General features: G+C 35.8%; 1 protein-coding gene across 2 annotated transcripts in view; it reads left to right on the top strand.

Annotated features, from left to right (window-relative positions):
* Nucleotides 1–19,030, top strand: part of LOC112043479 (tachykinin-like peptides receptor 99D) — a 109,032-nt gene extending 90,002 nt beyond the window's left edge. The window contains exons 4-11 of one of the 2 annotated variants that reach the window (XM_052884731.1): nt 1,354–1,528; nt 7,591–7,746; nt 8,680–8,739; nt 9,952–10,102; nt 11,657–11,853; nt 14,019–14,155; nt 14,738–14,861; nt 15,371–19,030. In XM_052884731.1, coding sequence (XP_052740691.1) covers nt 1,354–1,528; nt 7,591–7,746; nt 8,680–8,739; nt 9,952–10,102; nt 11,657–11,853; nt 14,019–14,155; nt 14,738–14,829 — 968 coding nt within the window. In that variant the 3' untranslated portion in view covers nt 14,830–14,861; nt 15,371–19,030. The remainder of the gene's footprint in view (nt 1–1,353; nt 1,529–7,590; nt 7,747–8,679; nt 8,740–9,951; nt 10,103–11,656; nt 11,854–14,018; nt 14,156–14,737; nt 14,862–15,370) is intronic. The other variant, XM_024078899.2, reaches the window with a different exon arrangement.
* The last annotated feature ends 1,578 nt before the right edge of the window (nt 19,031–20,608 follow it).

Genomic DNA, 20,608 nt, shown 5'->3' with positions numbered 1-20,608 from the left:
CCAATGCGGCTTGGCAGACTTCACACAGGCAGAAAATTAAGAAAATTCTCTAGTATGCAGGTCTCCTCATATGCAGGTCCATCATTTTTCCTTCACCGTTTGAGACACGAGAGATTTAATTTCTGAAATGCACACAACTGAAAAGTTCCCCAACCCCCGGACCGGATTCGAACCCACACCCACCGAAACCGGAGGCAGAGGTCATATCCACTGGGCTATCACGGCTTAACTATTCTAATATACTAAATCTAATATAACGAAAACCTTAGGTAGGTACTTAAGAAGCTTATTCTAATAACAAAAGACAAGCATTTGTTTCTTACGAATAACATTTCGCATTTATTATGTAGCAGCCTATTTTAATTGCTACTACAACCTTCCGGCCTAATAGGAGAGGGGACGTGGAGCTTAGACCCACTACGCTGCTTCAATGTGGATTGGCGAGATATTAAATACCAATATTATTTGATTCTTTTTTATTCTTTAAAAGTTAGCCCTTGACTACAATCTGGTGGTAAGTGATGATGCAATCTAAGATGGAAGCGGACTAACTTATTAGGAGCAAGATGAAAATCCACACCCCTTTCGGTTTCAAACAACATCGTTTGACGTTTGACGGTACGTCTTTGTCGGTAGAGTGGTAACTAGCCACGGCCGAAAGGCACCAGCCAGACCTGGACCAATTAAGAATCAATCGGTCCAGCCGGGGATCGAACCCAGGACCTCCGTTCTGTACATCCACCGTGCATACCACTGCGCTACGGAGGCCGTCTGTTATATTAAGTAGAGTCCAGTTCGCTAGATGTAAGCGGCTCAGGATCATGATGTTTGGAAGTCCCTACAAAAGGCCTATGTCCTGCAGTTACCGTTGCCAGGCGTCCGGGTAATGACGGACGCCTGGCAACGGTACAATTTTGGCCGGACACGCAATCACAAAGCCTAACTATGGGCTTTGTGATTGCTTGTCCGGCCAAAATAAACAGTGTCCAACTTTTTATGATTATACAAACCAGCGTGACCGAGCGCAGGCGAATCGATTGTTTATCAAGAATTTAATTTTAACTGATGACTTCATTTGACTGATTAACTCGATTTTAATTATATTTTATTAGAATTTAACCAGAGTTTAAGAAATAATCAAGAAAATTTAGATTTTTCATACAGTTATTACCATCTTGTACCGACTCGTAAATCTATGGTTATTACTGAGACATAAAATCCTCAATAGGGTATCCGTTGTTTTTACCCAAATGTCCGGCTATTAGGTTTAGTGACTGGCAACCCTACCTGCAAAGGACCTCCATCAGCTGATATGACGATGATGATGATATTAAATAGCAATACTGTTTGCAGTGAACCTGTCAGTGGCAGACGCCATGGTGTCGACCTTGAACGTGACCTTCAACTTCACGTACATGCTGTACTCCGACTGGCCCTTCGGCCACTTCTACTGCAAGTTCTGCCAGTTCATCGCCGTACTCAGCATTTCTGCGTCTGTATTTACCCTCATGGCTATTAGTATAGACAGGTGAGCCTTTTCATGTTAATAAAGCCGTACTCGATGTGCGCTGTTTACCACTAAACAAATTAGAAATGAAGGTAGAAAACGCAAAGGACAATAGAAGAATGTCATGATAATGTTGGATGGAAGTGTAATTTGATAAGCATGGATAATAATCTATACTAATATTATAAAGCTTTTGGTTATAAAGAGTTTGGTTGATTGAATGCGCTACTACTGGTCCGATTTAAGAAATTCTTTCAGTGTTAGATAGCCCATTTATCGAGGAAGGCTATAGGCTATATTTTATCCCTGTATTCTTACGGGAACGGGAACCACGCGGGTGAAACCGCGCGGCGTCAGCTAGTATTGTATGTAAGGGGTAGTCTAAAAGAGTTGCCAGTGACGTAAAAGGCACAATAGATCAGGAGTAACAGTGGAGGTGGATGAGAAAAAGTGCCCGCCACGAGATATTGTGTTTGTGAAGTTAGCAACAAATGACTGCGCAATGAATCAATAACGGTACAAACGGCGCGGGCGGGGAGTGTTCGCGTCTGTACGAATGCGCATTCCGCAGCTAACTTCACAAACATAAAGATCCGTGGCGAGCACTGTAATCACACTTGTTTTTGCTATCCTGTCTTCTTTATTCTGTATTTTGTCTGTATTGTTGTAAAAGTAAAGTTGTATGTAAGCGCGCTATGTTCTATCGTTACATCCATTGAGATACAAAAGAAATAAACCTTTGAATTGTAGTAATTAATTTGTATCTGACATTAAAAAGACGGACGGCGGTCTTTTGACCGATTTTGAAGTTTAGCGGTCGATAATTTCTAAACTACTTATTTTTGTGCTACATCTTCTCGTGACTTTTCGTGACAAAACAGTTCATATTTCAATAATCCATTAATGTTATTATAGTATCATTGTGGTTTAATAAATTAACATAAGATTTACCTTAAAAGACGGTGCCCGGTCATTTGACCACGCGGTATTTAAGTATGGAAAACAGTTACGAGTGAATCATTAGATGAATCATCTCACAATACTATAAAAAATTAAAGCAACTGAATAAGTTAAAAGCAAAAAACATTTCAATTGATCTCTTTAAATCTTTTTGTGGGCGTCGTGTTTACAATAATAAAATGAAATGCTTTGCTGTCGGTAATGTTTATTCTCACAAATATATACAGTTAAAAATTGGAAACAATCTGTTCTGTTGAATAAAATTTATAACAACGTCGGGTTTACGAGTAGCTACATAAGCGTCTAAAACTTTTCGACGAACCTTGAGCAATTACATCGAAGTTTTTCTCTTCATAAAACTCGTTTTTTATTGGTTGCTCTTTAATTGTATAAAGCATTTTTTTCCACTGAAAGGCTTTGTGCCTATTTTCTCTCTTGCCTTTTTATTGGTTTATTTCCTTTTGGTGAATCTATTATTCAGCACAGCAATTTCTTTCTTATCATATTTATAAAGCGAGAGCTTGTGAAAGCCAGATCTTTGTGATTTTATAAAAGTCGAAAGTTTTTCAGCACTTGCTCTTACAGTAGACAAGACAACGATAGTATCGCCACATAGGGCTGCGAGTCCACCGAAGCGACCAACGACGACGATGACGAACGGAGAAATATTGACCATAGGATTGCACAAAATCTCCGCTCCTCTTAAGTGGACAAGGACTTGCGAGCTAGTTTGAAAATTTATATAAAGCCGGTAAGTGGAGCGGGGAAACGGGGCGGGGTTAAATAATTTAATTTTAATTTTTTTTTAATTAACATAGTCTGCAAATCCGCTCCGCCACGCTCCGTTTCTCCGCTACACTCCCTCGTATCGCTCGGTTGGACAGGCAGCCTAATACACATCCATCCAAGATGACCTATTATATGTTTGGATTACTCTATCACGGATATTATAGTGTTAGTTTCAGCGTTTTCTGTTCTGTGACCTTACCGATTTAGGTAAAGGATTGATAATAACATATTTTTTGTAGACTGTTGTCAGCCGTTTTCTCTAATTTGTCTCAATTTCAAAATTGAGACCGGTCAACTTATCCCTAGGCATAAGGGATAATTTCTGAAAATAATGTAAGGCAAATACAATGTATGATTAGGTAATCAGTTTCTTTGGAAAAGTTTTAAATTAAACCTAAAAAATGGCCATGGGCACTTGACTCATACGTCGTTGTAAACACTCAGCAAGCTAATTCGCTATCTTTGACACAGCTAGTTGACTTAAATGAAATTGAGATTCTATGTCACAAATGTCATCCGGTGCTTACTGGTGGATATCACACATTGGTGGTTAGTGACATTTTGTCAATTGATTTGATGTTCATTCTAATAGGTTGTTAATAAAGACCAAAATAGCAGCTGGTTCTTTTTCATAGGATATGACTTTGAGAAATATATTATTTTGAAATATTATTATCTATTTGGCTTCTATACTTTGATTATCTTACAAAGACATTCTTGGAGAGATTAATATCACAGTCACGTCGTCACACGCCTCAAAGTGGCTGTGCTTTATTTACATTTAGCGCATATTTCGCGGGTATTATACAGGGTTGGCAACACCAAATTTAAAACCGGTCAAGTCCGAGTCCACTTGCGCACGGTTTCGTACCGTTATAAACGGTAAAAAAATCACGATGGATATTTACTTTATATTTTTGTTTTTGTTGTTATCCTAATAATTCCTAATAATATTATAAACGCGAAAGTTTGTAAGGATGTTTGGATGTTAGTTACTATTTAACGTCGCTACTACTGAAGCGATTTGGCTGAAATTTGGAATGGAAATAGATTTTACTCGGTATTAACACATAGGTTACTTTTTATCTCGAAAAAATCCATGGTTTCCCGGTAATGTTTGTTACTCTTTCACGCTTCGACTACTGAACCGAATTAGCTAAAATTTGGTATTGAGATATATTATTAACACATAGGCTACTTTTTATCCCGGAAGAATCCATGGTTTCCTAGGGATTTGTGAAAACTTAATTCCACGCTTATGAAGTCGCGGGCGTCCGCTAGTAGCTTTATAAAGAAAACTGAACTGACTATCACGATTCATGAGACGGCGTTTTAATATGTATTTGGGTAATGTGCACACTAAAACCAACTGTGGTTCGTGTTGAATTATGGTTAGGTTTTATTTCAATATGTATTTTGTAGAACAATAAATAAAATAAGAATGCTAAAAGCTAGGAATCGAGGTTGAAAAATTATGGATGCAGTAATAGAGAAGAATTGAATAAAGAAAATTTAAATTCATATGCGGTGAAAATAGGATGCGCCTTTATTTCACCTTTGGGTGTGGTTCCGCAGGATTAAACTCGTCGAGGAACTTTTCGTCTACAACACGTCATATAGGAAGCCAAATGAGACTGACATTAACAATGAATTTATTACAAGACGGGGGCCATGGGTTCGATCCCCTGCTGGTCCGATTGAGATTTTCTTAATTACTCCAGGTCTGGCTGGTGGGAGGTTTCCGTCGTGGCTAGTACCCTATCGGCAAAGACGTATCGCCAAACGATTTAGCGTTCCGGCACTACGTCCTGTAGAAACTGAAAGGGGTGGACTTTTTTACTCTTAATAGCCTGCTTCCATTTTACCATCAGGCGAAGACAGGACTAACTTGTAAAGAATAAAAAAAATTAAGTTTGCCTTAGAAACAAACCATCTGTCGCTTTACATGACCTTATCAAGGCGCTTTAAAACCCCAGGATGCTGCTTAAAAACTATCCAGGACCCAATAGGGTACTTCAAAAACTAGGACATGTCCTGGAAAAACAAGATGTTTGACAACCCTAGTACAATACAACTATTGCGTACAAGACTTGAGCTATAAGCGCCTTAATAAGTGGTGTGTGGGTTTGTTTACATTCATTACACGATGTTTACGCCTCCCATAACGTTGTTTACGTGTGTAAATATTTTCGTACTTATTTGTCATCTTATTAATATCATAAATTGGAAAGTTTGTATGTTTATCGGTTTTTTTTATAATTAGAAATATATTTTAGGCTTTGAAAATAACGAAAGCTTATATTTTCTTGAAGTGATTTAAGAGCGCGCAGCGCGTCGGTACGATATGGATAAAATTCGAAGCGCAAACGAGACGCCGAATTATGACTTTCACGTGAGTGAAAAGCACGGAGCGATTGAAGCGCGACGCAAATTTTATGACGTGAGCGCCAAAACCATTTTTACCTAATTGCAAGTAAATTAAACAACATAACGAAAAACAAAACCAGTTCAAGACATATACCTAATTTTCTATACAAAACAAAAATTTAAGAAAATAAGTTTGCTTTTCCTGAGATTGAAAGCAAAATGTGAGCAAAACGTGTATTTTTCAAAAAAAATGAACTATCGAGAAAAGTTTTACAAATTGTGTAATTTGTATAGTCATAACAAAGCTAACTCTTTGAAATATCATTTACCCAAATATCAGGCTCCTAATCCAGAATCTGAGATCCAGAACCATTTGTAACCTCCAAATTACATATTGCACACTCTTAAGCCCGATCGCGAAGCTTTATGTTTTCTAGAGATTTGTATGTGCATGTTACAAATTCAATCTTTTAAAACTTGATAAAATGATTGAAGATTGAATTATTTTTAAATTCGTACAGGAGAAATGTTAGAGCTATTTTTTTATAAAACAAAAGTAATATAACTAATTGGTATGATTGAATTAATCGTTCGTATAATAATTAAATTCCAGCTTCCAAATAAATACGAGCACAATTTATTCCAACATATTATTTGACTCCACTCGTGCGTGAATGTAAATTTAATTAATTCAAATTAATAACCGTAGGTATGTTCAAAATTCTAATAGAATTTCGTTAATTATTCCTCAATAGAATTCTTTAAATTTACCGTTCGTTGCTCTGTGAATCCTAATGGCTCAACCTTCGAGGGTAATGCGCTTAAAATCATAAAATTATTCCAAAGAATTCCACTGTTCTTCCGACTGTCTTACGTAGGTAGAAAGCCATTTCTTTTTTTACTGACAATCGCTGTTTTATAAATGACATAAATTAATTTCAAGTACTGTTTCTTGTCATTAAACTTCGTTAGCTGGCTGGTTTTAGGGTTCGGTATCGAATTGGTGAGGTTCCGAAACCGTTAGGTATTATTGTATCTTACTTAAATGTACTTAAACATTAAAAATTGGTATGTGTATTATCAGAAACGTGCTTTAAAAAAAACACCGATGTTTGATTGAACGCGCTAATCTCAAGGCCCGATTTGAAAAATTCTTTCAGTGTTAGATAGCCCATTTATCGAGGAAGACGCTACATATTATTCCCGAATTCTTAAGGGAACGGGAACCACGCGGGTGAATCCGTGCGACGTCAGCTAGTTATGTATAAACACACTCAGACACTTTAACCATATAAAAAATGGAAACGACTTTCAGTTATTTTGATTTTCACACAAAATTACTAAACCGATTTTTATGAAAATGGAATGGGACCAATCTGGAAGTACTCTTTCAAAAATAAAAAGAATTTTTAAAATTGGTTGGACAAAATATACTTATACATGTGCTTACTAGTGGATATTATACAGTAGATATGTATACGACATTTTTTTGATATTTATTTTAATTGGTTGTTAATAAAGATCAAAATAGGAAATAGGCCAGGATTGTCTATTAGCTCATGAATTAATCCTACTAATATTTTATACGCGAAAGTTTGTATGGATGTTTGTTTGGATGTTTGTTACTCTTTAACGCCGCTACTATTAAAGCGATTGTGCTGAAATTTGGAATGCAAATAGATTTTACTCTAGATTAACACATAGGCTAGTTTTCATCCCGAAAAAACCATAGTTTCCCGAGATTTGCGAAAACTGATGATTTTGATGATATGAATGTTTGTTACTCTTTCACACCTCCACTACTGAACCGAATTAGCTGAAATTTGGTATTGAGATATATTATAGCATGGATTAACAGATAGGCTATTTTTTATCTCGGAAAAATTCATGGTTCCCGAGGGATTTGTGAAAACTAAATTATACACGGAAGCCGGAGTCCGCTAGTAATGCTATATTTTGTTTGTTAGGTATGTAGCAATAATGAGCCCCTTACAACCCCGGCTCGGCAAGCGGGCCACGCTGGGCATAGCCGCCGCCATATGGGCTGGCAGCTGCATCATCAGCAGCCCCAACATGATCTACTTCACCACTGAAGTCGATCTGCTACCTGATGGCACTACTAGGTGAGCATTTTGAATATATTGTTAGGAGAATTCTAAGATGACATCATAAAAGTAGGGATTAAAAAAATGGCGTTACAGGCCAGCAAGCCTATATAAGTCATTGTCAGTCATGACGGCTTCAGTGTGCTCGTGGCGTTCGAACCGTGCACATCTCTTGTTGTGTAATTCTTTATGGGTTACTTGGGATAGGCGGGGAGAGTGACTTGAGTGGAAAAGGGGAGTGTTTTTTAACAGTCAAAGGTACCTTTGACCCTACACACAACGTTCACAAGTACGTGACTGTTGCAGAGCTCTTGGTGTTATTATAATGATACTAGTTGTTCATCTGTTCATCATTTATTTCATACCAAAATCGCGATAGTAAATTGAGGGTGGTATGAAGTTAAAATATACCTACCCTAACAGATTTATAAATATCATTAAAATCGAGCTCTTTTGGAGAAGTGTCACCATGTTGTCAACTGGAGGTGTTTGTAACACCATCACACGAGATAATATTTTATTTTGAATTAGATAATATTTTAGGAAAGTCTTATTATAATGTTAATGAGTATATAAATGATAAAAAAGCTTGGTGTTAAACAGTATGCTTAACTTAACTGTATGACTGTGTGCTTAGTTTTAAATAAATTTGTAAAATGGTGGTAAACAAAAAATAATAAACCTTGGCTGACTTTGTTGTGGACTCTTCTCGGACCAAGGCACTTTGGAATCCTCATTACTTTAATTTTAAGTTTTCGACTATTATTACCATTAGATTAAATTAAATTATGACATAATCTTGACTTTTCAAAAGTGCTTGTAAACTAAGCCTAATTGAAATAAATGAATTTTGAATTTTGATTATACTCGACACACGTATTAACGTATTAGAATTACAAATTTGCAAGTCTATAATTAAAGTTCACTAATTTTTTTTTTTTTCATAAACAGGCGTGTATGTTTTCCTGATTGGCCGGACGGCATCACGACTGAGTCGCAACTTGAATACGAGTAAGTTAACTTCTATATTACTGGGATTAAACCTAAGGCTGAAGCTACTCGTCCGGTAACCGTCTGAATTACATATAATTATTTTATCCGGATATATAACTTGGAGTCTTAATAGCCCAGTGGATTTACTACCTCTAACTTCGATTCGTAGCGCGTAGTCTTGGACATGCACCTCCAACTTCCAACTTTACAGTAGGTAAATTAATTCGTACGGCTTCTGTACGAATATTCACTTTGTAAATTTCATTTAAGACCATACATGGTTTAGCTCCTGAAATAAAAACCCTCTAGTTTATTCAACTCAAAAATAAACAGGCATATTTTATTTAAAATGGTAGTTAATTTATTGTTAGAGATAAAAATAGATTTATATTATTGTAAATGTTTTTCTGCAATGAGTGTACTAAACTGTCTGCAGTGCCTTTTTGGTAAATAATATAAATAAGATATTATTATTCTAAAAATATAAATGACAGAGGTATTTGCTTTGTTATTTATACGTATTCTTACTATCTTCTATTGAAATTGAAAATACCATTACAACACAAGCCTACGTTCCATTCTTCAAAGACTTGACCTGAGATATCATAAAGTCTATTATTAATAAACTTTATGATATCTCAAGTTATCGATAGTCGGGAAAAAGTAATATAAATTTGTGTAACAATTGAAGGATACTATAAAAGTTGAGCCTTTTATTTGCGGTTGCTTCAGATTAGCTAGTTTTTATTTTTATACGATTTATATTAGCATCACAAAAATTCTATTCATTAGATTAAAGTTAATCTGTAATTTTTATTAGCTTGTTTGAAGATTTTTCTCGTTTTCATTTAACTGATTTTTAACCCCCGACACAAAAAAGGGGTGGTAATCAGTTTGTCGGTGGCTTCGGCTGGACATTTTACCTAAGTACATAATATGCGCGACCGCCAGCCGCGCGCGTACCGATCTTCCGTACGTGACTTCACCTGCCCAGGCCACGACCGGGAATTTCACCTAAGCATATAAATATGCGCGCCCTCCGTCTGTGTGTGTGTTTGTCTCTTTCATCGTAGCACACAAACGGACCGATTTTTATGCAGTTTTCTTCTATTTGAAAGCCAGTTAGTTTCCTAGAGATGGTTAAGAACCATGTTCGGACGGAAATCACTCGTACTACAGTGGTCCTCATTAAAATAACTATTTCAATATTAATTAATCGTATTTTTCCAGGTACAACGTAACATATATGGTGTTAACATACTTCCTGCCCATCATCTCGATGACCTACACCTACGCCAAAGTCGGCGTGAAGCTATGGGGGTCGAAGGCTATAGGAGAGTGCACGCAGCGACAACTAGACAACGTTAAGAGTAAACGGAGGGTAAGACGAAAATTATCAATTCTAATATGGATTCTGATATGAACCTTCACCCAAACTTACCTATATCGAAAATACAATAAATCATACATTTTTCAATTAAATTGAAGATATTAATTTTATGTTTTTTTTTGTCTGTCTGATCGACTTTTTGTCGACCGCACGTCATGCTGAAAGTACTGAGTGAATGCAGTTTACTTCCTTAATTACTGGCTTCGATAATAGACTTTACCTTTAAAAGAACAACGGACTTTAAATATTCATTTTGTTCCACTAAATAGCGTATAACGTTCTATTGTATATTCTGTGATATTACATCAAATTTTATAAGCCATTTTGGCACAAATGAGTGATTTTGCTTCATTGAAATTTCTATTTAAATAAAAAGTTAATCGCCTTGCCAAATTGCTCTGCTCTAATTACAGAGATTCTTGGGGTTCCCAAAGGATTTCGTCTGCTTCAGTGATATAAATGCTGTATTCTTAATTGAAGGATCAGTTTTATCTAATTCAATTTGTATTTTATACCTCTGTAACTTTCTTTTGACGTTTCGCGATAGAGCTTTATTCAAATGGGCCTGACTTTTATTAGTGCTATTTCTGAGTTCATTTGCCAAATATTTCTTTTTAAACAAGTTGTTTTCAGTACTAGCTGTGCCTCGAGGCTTTACTCGCGCAGATTCCTCCCATCCCATTCCTGTGGGAATATAGAGACTTAATTCTCTGAGATATGCCACATTAACAAAATATATAATATTATCACTGTAAAAAAAATCTTTAAATCTGTACAGACTTGGTCGAGTAACAAATATTCATAAACAGCCGATAAGTTTTCTGTCTTATTTCATCGTTTGACAACAATATTCTACAAAATTATAGCAAACATAAAAAAGTTGAATGTTAACAATTTAGTTTTTACCTTGACTCAAGAACTAAAAATCTTGAAACCATCTAATCAGCTGATATAATTTGATAATATTTCACCGTAAAAGCTTTTGAATGTTTTGTAAGGTCCTATGTATGCAGCTTTTCTAGGGATATGAGTATTCATCATGATCTGATAAAGATTAGTCATACAACCGAAGGTTGTGAGAGTGCTCTACTGCGCGAAAGTACAAATAAACGAGCTAAGAAGATTAAAAGCAAGATATTCGAAATTTTGCCAGTCATGTCCTTAATAAGGAACATCGCAAATGATAACCATGTGATAAACGACTTTTTAATCTATTCTATTCTAGTATTGCAATGACGTAATTCATATTTTCTTAATCTATCAAATGTATAAGTAAATGAATATTGCTTGATGTAACAGTAAAAGAAAATATAATTCTGAAGAAACCTGTTAAAGTTAGTTTATCTTATCGGGGTGTGAAAAGTACGAAACGAGACCCATGCATTAAAGTGGATCGATAATAAAAACGGGTTGATATTGATGACGGAAATCGTGAGAAATATAGTGTTATTTGAATTAAGATATAATTCTTCATGTACGTTTCAGAACAGGTTAAAGATATTCATTGATAACCTAAAAGTTTTAAAAATTAATTTTTTGTTTTAGGTTGTCAAAATGATGATCGTGGTGGTGGTCATATTTGCGGTATGCTGGCTACCATTCCACGTGTACTTTGTGGTCACCTCGTACTACCCCAACGTGGTCAACTACCCCTACATACAGGAGATCTACCTCGGCATCTATTGGCTCGCCATGAGCAACTCTATGTACAACCCTATCATCTACTGCTGGATGAATTCCAAGTAAGCTTTGATTTTTATAATTTTCTTAAAGTCAAATATAAGTTCTATACATCAGTTAGAAGAGGTCGCTGAAAGATGGCGCTGCTACTGTGAACAGCTGTACGGTGGCGATGCACCCGGAAACACAATGAGACCTACAAACAACTGGAACAGCTTAGATAGGGAGCCAAATATCCTCCTCTCTGAAGTATGTGCTGCTCTCAATCTGCTCAAAACGCGGAAAGCCCCAGGACCTGACGGAATAGCTGCAGAACATTTAAAATCTCTGGGTGAATCCGGTATAAAGGTACTCCACGAAATATGCAGTAACATCTGGACTACTGGAAATTGGCCTGAAGATTGGACAGACTCGACCGTTCTCCCAATTCACAAAAAGGGATCCACTAAACAATGTGACAACTACCGCACCTTAGCACTCATATCTCATGCAAGTAAAATCCTGCTCCACATTCTTAACAGACGTATCCGCCATTATTTAGACTGGCAAATCCCACAGGAGCAGGCAGGTTTTGTAAAGGGTAAGGGTGCGCGTGAACAAATTTTAAATGTTAGACAGGTCATTGAGAAAGCCTATGAATACAATACGCCGGTCATCATGTGCTTCGTTGACTACAGTAAGGCTTTCGACTGCGTCAACTGGGACTCTCTATGGAGAGTGTTGGGAGAACTCGGCGTGCCGGACCATCTCATTGCGCTGATTCAAAATCTATATTGCAAAAGTCAAGGCGTAGTCAGAATTGACGAAATGATGTCCCAACCTTTCAAATTTTGCAAAGGAGTGCGTCAGGGCTGCATTCTCTCGCCTATTTTATTTAACGCATACGGCGAGTACATTATGAGGCATACCTGCGACCAGTGGGAAGGAGGCGTACGCATTGGTGGAGCAAAATTAAATAACCTCCGATATGCAGATGATACTACGCTCCTGGCCGCAGATGAAGCAGAAATGTGCACATTGCTGGAGAGAATGGAACGAGTCAGCATTAACTTGGGCCTATCTATCAACAAAGACAAAACCAAAATCATGGTCATAGATAGATCACATACCTTAGGTTTCACTGGTGCACTCAACCTACATTTTGTTGAAGAATTCGTGTACCTCGGATCCACCATCACGAATAATGGCTCCTGTGAACTGGACGTACGAAGAAGGATTGGGATGGCCAAGAGTGCCATGTCTCAGCTACATAAAACTTGGAAAGACCGTAACATCTCGCTGAGAACTAAAATAAAACTCGTTCGCACACTCGTCTTTTCCATCTTTCTCTATGGGGCTGAGACGTGGACCTTAAAATCTGCAGACCGCAAAAGGATTGACGCTTTCGAGATGTGGTGTTGGAGGAAAATGCTCCGGATTCCATGGACTGCATTTCGGACTAACGCATCTATACTTGCCCAACTCAAGGTTAAAATTAGACTCTCCACCATATGCCTCAAGCGTATTTTAGAGTACTTCGGACACATTGCCAGGAAAGACGGAGATAATCTGGAAAAATTAGTAATTACTGGCAAGGTGGAAGGAAAAAGATCGCGGGGGCGCAGCCCGATGCGTTGGTCCGACCAGGTCCGCACTACACTCGAGTCCACAATTTACGATGCTCTTCACGTAGCCGGAGATAGGAAAGAATGGCATACCATCCTAAAGACAAGGATTAGAGATGGAGGTGGTCACGACCCTCACACATGAGGAATACGACTCACGGAGGAGGAAGTTCTAATACTTAGTACAAATAAGCTGTTCTGGGGCGCTATTTTGTTATTACAACTCTAGTATAGATTAATAAGTACGAGTCATAGATCTCCGCCCATTTGCGTCATTCTTTACGACTGTGAAGGGAAATTTGACTGGAGGAAAAGGATGAAGAAATTGGTCATAATTAAAAAGATGTGGCTCATAAAAGAAAGAAATAATTCTATTCATTTACTGCACTACTGTTTTATTGTACTAGTTCTCAGCTATAATCATTTTCTTGCTATAAAAGTTATTTTTTGTCTCTGTCTGTTTCCCAAATTAGCTTTTTATTGGGAGTCTTAAAAAATCAAGCTTCAATTTGGTTCAAAGTTCTGAAGGATTAGTCCTAAGCCTTAGAGATTTGATTATCGAAAATTTAAAGAGGATAATCCCTCATTAAAACTTCGGCCAATCAATTTTTCCATTGGAACAGATTCAGACGAGGGTTTAAGCAATTTTTCTGGTGCTGTGGAGCAATGGACGCCGGCCTCAGTCGACGTCGAGGCTTCGCCCAAGATCGCCTCGATCGTTCCATGCGATCTCTTTCACCAAGCAGGAAGAATGGCACCAGTAAGAACTATTTTTCTATCTGTATCCCAATTTATGTTCAATATCATTTATTTTTCTATCATTTGACATATTGTCTTTAAAAATATCGTGTCCGTTATCTTTAAATAATGTGAAACGTTTTATTTTTTTATTGTTATATGTAGCATTTGTTTCTGCATAATTTGTTACAATTTGCTAACTTTTGAAGTTGTTATTTTGAATTGATTATATTTAAAATGCACGTCAAAAGAAACTATTTCAGTAAATTTTAATTCTTTATATCATATTGAGAAATACGGCAAGTTTCCACGGAGTATCATATGGGATAAGCTTTTTAGATGGCATAACGCACGATTTTAAAGTAATTTAATCTCTTGTCTATTGTAAATAATTTCCTTGTTCACTTTCTTAACTGTAATTGTTATTTACATTATATGTAACTGCATAAACATTACATGTAAATATTTTTTTACAAATTTCTATATTTATTGGTTTTTATTAACATCGTTTGCAAGGTTTGCTTCTTATTTTTCTTTTACGATTTATTCACATTTATTTATTCAAAAATTCAAGATCACAGACAAAACTAATTGTTCTTCGTAGGTTTATTCAAGACCACGATCAAAACCACAAAATTCATCAAAAAACCACCCGGCTCTCCTCATTTGCTACACGCAAATAAAATACACAAGTAGGAGTTGCACGGACGCCAATCCCGACTATTTTGGTAAATTCTAACAATAATAAGTGTTCCAAAAAGCAAGCTTCTCTTGCATTGCGGATTGGTGGCATATAAATTGTAGTTAGGCTCCTCTCACTTGCCCGCAAGTTATGTCGACTTTTGGTTCGCTTTTTATATAATAGCTTCTTCAATTTTTAAAATGCTTTACACGCTTCGCTTTTTTCAAAATTGATGTGGCTTAAAAAGGCAGATGTTCAAATTCCATTACGGTTTTAGGTTTATAATACAAATACGAGCAAAAAGATCATTAAAAAATAATACAGATTTAAATCGGAAATATTTAGTTTTTAAATTTTTTTAACATTATCTCAGACAATAGTTGCTTACTTTATGCTCGTACTTGTGTTTATGTGTAGTCTTAAACTACTACTTATTCAAAATCTTTTTAATTTTAATTATGGTTAAAAATGAGACTATACTGTTTCATAGTAAAGTATAAAATAATCTTTACCTTTATTTATAAGGTCTATTAACAAATATTCTTATTTTGCTAGGTACAATACGTATATCGTTGCACAGCACGTACAATAATCCACTGATGAGCAGCACCTGACATCGGCGAGGCGCGTGCGGTGCCAACAACGAACGCACAGCGAATGACCCTCCACAGACCGAAGAACGTACGTGGATTTGACGCGAGAACCGCCCGCGCCCCGCTCTCACCCCTCACGACCTTTACGGTTGAACGGACTTGTGATTCGTAAGCTTACTGACCAATCAGGAGCTACATTACGAAATTGGAACGTTATTTTTAAATGTTAAAATAAATATTCTTGACAATTTATATGTGCTGAATGGTGTTTAATTTAAAAAAATAAGTGTAAAACTGTGTCTAATACAGAATCATATCTCTAGTCTTTATTTCGATGGACCAATGTACAATATCGTAGTTATGATCTAAAAAAATATTGGTAAATTTATAACATTAATCCAGTGGAATTTTTAACCGAATAATTTCTTTTGTAATTATGATCTACGTCGGCATTAAAGATTCCTACAAAATGAGAAAATTCCTTCGAGATCCAGGGTATAGCATTTATTACGGGATAGTAATAAAGCTTACAGTGGTGATAAATTTAATCATAGCTGTAATAGAAATGTTTTCGCTGGTCGAAACTTGGTTTCTTTCACGAACTCTTTAAACTGAAATATTAATGTATGTAGGTACATACCTATTGCTATAGTAGTTATAGTATTTTAGAGCGACCTTCTAGTATTTTTATTCTCACAAAGATGTGGAAGGTGATCGAATGAGAACAAAATGAAGAAAACCCGATGTTCTCCAAACGGTTTAAGAATGACTTTCACAAGCACATCGGTGGTTGCGAAAATGGTGTAAATAACTTTGAATAGTTTAAAAAACACGCTTTTGAAACACGCACTAAAAATAACAAATATTGGATTTAAGTCACGTGATTTTTTTTGGTATTCCTGACAGCAAACCCTTTCATTTGATGTCCATATCATGGGGGTGGATTTCAATCAGTCAGTCCGTCATCTTGGAGAGGCCAAATTTCATCCTTATCGAAGACCGGGAAGTGGGTCAAATTAAGATTTCGAGATTTGATTTTCTTACATACATAGTTACATGTGAAGAAAATATAAGCGTGTTAAAAATAACTAGTGATCCAAAAAAATCACATAAGAACCACCATTAGACATTCATTATGTTTAACAACAATAATTATGTATGTACCTACTGAGGTGCCAGTTAAAAATAATATTTAACTAAAAAATAGTAGAAACATTTGATATGTAATTTGTAAATTGGGAATGTAAATTAAATGTAAATACAGTTTTATTAAAAACAAACTACGTATATACCTACATAAATATAAGAGAAAAAACATAACTAAATTACATAATACTGTAAATATTAAATTATTGTACAGATAATGAACAAAAATATTATGTTTTATACTTTATTAACTGTTGTGAATTATATTGAAAAACGTAAACGGCTTTACATGAAACTGTCGGAAAATGACTGACAAATCGATAGGAATCATCAAAGAAAGGCTTTGCACAAGCTGGACAATGAACGGTCGAGTTCGATCAATCATGTATGTTGAACCAATTTTTTATTTCGCTGTCATAATTCTATACCAATTTGTAGATAACATACTTTCTTGTATAAAAAAATAAAAAAGTTTAAAAATTTATAGCGGGTTTTGGTAAAAATTTCTTTGTATATCTCCTAAAAATTGGTAGATTAGACAAACAATGTCCATCTCATTAAAATCTTTTTACGAATATTCTTTAAAACAAGATGTTTTATACTTTGTAATGGCTATGAATCTGCATTATGTAAATAATAAAAATGTTTGTAAAATATTGTAATAAATTATTAGGGTCCTCAATCATTAAGTCAGCTTTCTATCCTTAAAATACCATAGGTATACCACCATCAATTCATGTTCCTATTCCTGAAACTATATTTTACAAACACACAGCTAAAGCAAGAAATACAAGAAATACAATTATTTTCTGTTCTTTTAGAATAAATGCAAACCGATTTTCAATGTTTACACTAAAGTACCAAAATAATTTCAAGGAGCTAGAATTTAGCATGCAGTTAATCGAGCGAACAATCTTAGAATAATTTATAGAAACATCGTAGACGGAGCAATTACGAGAGATCAAAATAATTTGAGCGAAATGACAATGTACAATCGTTAGATGGTGACAGTTGTCATTGGCCGCCTTTTATTGCTTTGTTACTGTTCCTGTTTATTTATTTCAGATGTAATTTACTACTACTACAAAATACAGTTTCTTCTAACTAGCGGACGCCCGCGACTTCGTCCGCCTTTAAACGTTTTTAATCCTGCCCTTACACTAGTATCGCTGTAAAAATGGAGTAACTTAACTTGTAGCGTTTATAGTATCGTAGCGTAATGAAAAGCATACTATAACCTGCCCAGGAGTACTAAACTCCTCTTTTACGCTGCAGCTACTAAACCGATTTGGCTGAAATTTGGAATGGAAAAAAATAGATTTTGCTCTGGAGTAACACATAGGCTACTTTTCATCCCGGAAAAATCCATGGACTCCGCGGGATTTGTGAAAAACTGAATCGCGGACGGAGTCGCGGGTGTCCGCTAGTGAAGAATAATTGTACCAAGTTTCGTTAAAATCCGCCGAGTAGTTTTTGTTTCTATAACGAACATACAGACAAACAGAAATTTTACCAATTGCATTTTTGGCATCAGTATCGATCACCCCCTGATAGTTATTATGGAAATATATTTCATGTACAGAATTGAACTCTTTACAGATTTATTATAAGTATAAATGTAAATCCAGCAAGTAAAGAGAATTGTTTTTCTACTAAGACAAGTTCATATTCAAGTAATATTTATTATAAAAGTAAATAAATGCACGGTATGAAAAAACCGATCACGTAGATAATTCTATTATTCTCGAGCGAAGTGACTACAATCTCCCGAGACCTTTAGAAGATGACGAATGAGAGTGTCATTTTACAGAAAGCCCTCGTACGTGTGACATTCACGGTACGAGAGTAGGAATGAAATGCGGTTCGTAAATGGTTTCTCGCATTTTATAGAATCCCAAGTACACTTCTACGAACTTTAATGAAGTCTCTGGCATTGTCTATACTTTTCTTAGTAGATTTTCTCTTCCGAACTAACTAGTCACTCCTTTTTTTAATTTTGAATAAGTACCTAAATAATATTTTTAACATGACAACGTCTTATAATTCGATGGAGACGACCGATCCGAAAAAGATGACGTCATGTGTCGTTCCCTCGCTCTAGGGTTGCCAACTTTTTTACAAGAAATAAAGTTTATTCTGGTCTACGAAGATTATTAGACAGTATTTTAGAAAAACGAATATTTTCTTTTGAAAAATGCATTCCATCAGTATTTTCTTATGACGTCGTCACGTTCAACTATCGTTAACAAACCGATTTTACAGACAACCGCTTTTTTTAGCTGAAAAAATAATTATTATACTCCACAAATCCCTTGCATATTAAAAATAATATACATTTATTTGTTATATTTAAAAAGGGGGCACACGCTTCGTCATGTAAATAATCTCTTTTGTAATTTGTATATTTATTAATTAAGACTAAATGTGACATTGTAAATTATAAATGTTAAAAGCTAATAAATGATGGAAAAACTTCGCTACGTGTATCATTTAATACCTATTAATCATTTGAATAATAATATGTATGTTTATGTATAATGTGACGTAAAACCCTGTAGACAAAAGTTCCATGAACCTATAAATAGGTACGAGGTTTTGGATTTTTAAAGAATAAATAATTAGTCACGTTCACAGTCGCCATACAAAGTTAGCTTATCACATCATAAGTCCAAATAGGTTAATAGATAATTATGTTTAAATAAACTTTATCAGAAAAACGATTTTTTATAATCTAATTTTCCATTATTCTCGAGAATTCCACGTGAACCCACTTTGGGCTCATGGACTAATGAGTTAAAAATTACATGGGCCCATTTTGCTATCACGGACGTAATATGAAGAGTATGAAATTAATAAAAATAATTTAAGGCAGTTGAGATAAATAAAAGTGTAATTGATGGTCTAAGTATTATTATTTGAAATAGTGTTTTAGTGTAGGGAAAAATTCTCCGTGTTTAGATAGTGTATTGTAGAAGGAAAGTTATAATTTAAGTTTGAGTACTATGAGCCCACATTGGGCTCACTTGTAAAGAAAAACTGGTGTTAGTCCATATAGGACTGTGAACGTGTTAAAAGGTTATGTGGTTTAGCGGTCTGGTTACAAACATTTTTTTTTATTCTTTACAAGTTAGCCCTTGACTACAATCTCACCTGATGGTAAGTATGCAGTCTAAGATGGAAGCGGGCTAACTTGTTAGGAGGAAGATGAAAATCCACACCCCTTTCGGTTTCTACACGGCATCGTACCGGAACGCTTAATCGCTTGGGGGTACGTCTTTGCCGGAAGGGTGGTAACTAGCCACGGCCGAAGCCACACGCCAGACCTGGACAAATTAAGAAAATCTCAGTCTGCCCAGCCGGGGATCGAACCCAGGACCTCCGTCTTGTAAATCCACCGCGCATACCACTGCGCCACTGAGGCCGTCAAAGAGGAGACATACAGACTTTCTTTACTTTTTATAGCATTTATAATATTAGTATTGTTTAAAGTATGGATATATTACTATATTATGTAGGTATTACATGTTCAGAATGTTACATTTTTCATTTATTTCCATAAAGCTTGTCAATAGATAGGTGATATAAATTGACTTCTTCGGTACAAAGTGTTTACCCTGGTATCAGGCTGTAAGTAAATAGCGACCTATTTTCTATTCGAAAAGAGATGAATGTCAAGAGAAACTTATGTAGACGCTGAATTTCAGATAAGTATATCTGTCTGTAGGTACTAATATTTTATATAGGTAAAGTTTGTAGTATTGTAGGGGATAATCTCAGGTTCTACAGAACCGATTTTGAAAATTCGGTTACCAATAGAAAGTAGCTAAGCTAAAAATCTAGTACATTATAAAATAAAAATATAATTAAAATTCCCTATCTTTATCAGTTAATTTTGATGGCCTCGACGAATTCTCGCTTCGATTAAGACGGAGATCCTGTTTTCGATCCCAGGCTGGACCGATTATTTAATTGGTCAAGGTCTGGGTGGTGGGAGACTTCGGCTAGTGGCTAGTTACTACCATACTGGCAAAGACGGGCCACCAAGCGATTTAGC

The sequence above is a fragment of the Bicyclus anynana genome, chromosome 12 (assembly GCF_947172395.1).
Source record: "Bicyclus anynana chromosome 12, ilBicAnyn1.1, whole genome shotgun sequence".
Lineage (NCBI taxonomy): Eukaryota > Metazoa > Arthropoda > Insecta > Lepidoptera > Nymphalidae > Bicyclus > Bicyclus anynana.
The sequence above is the reverse complement of the archived record's forward strand: the minus strand, read 5'-3'. Positions and strand labels throughout refer to the sequence as shown.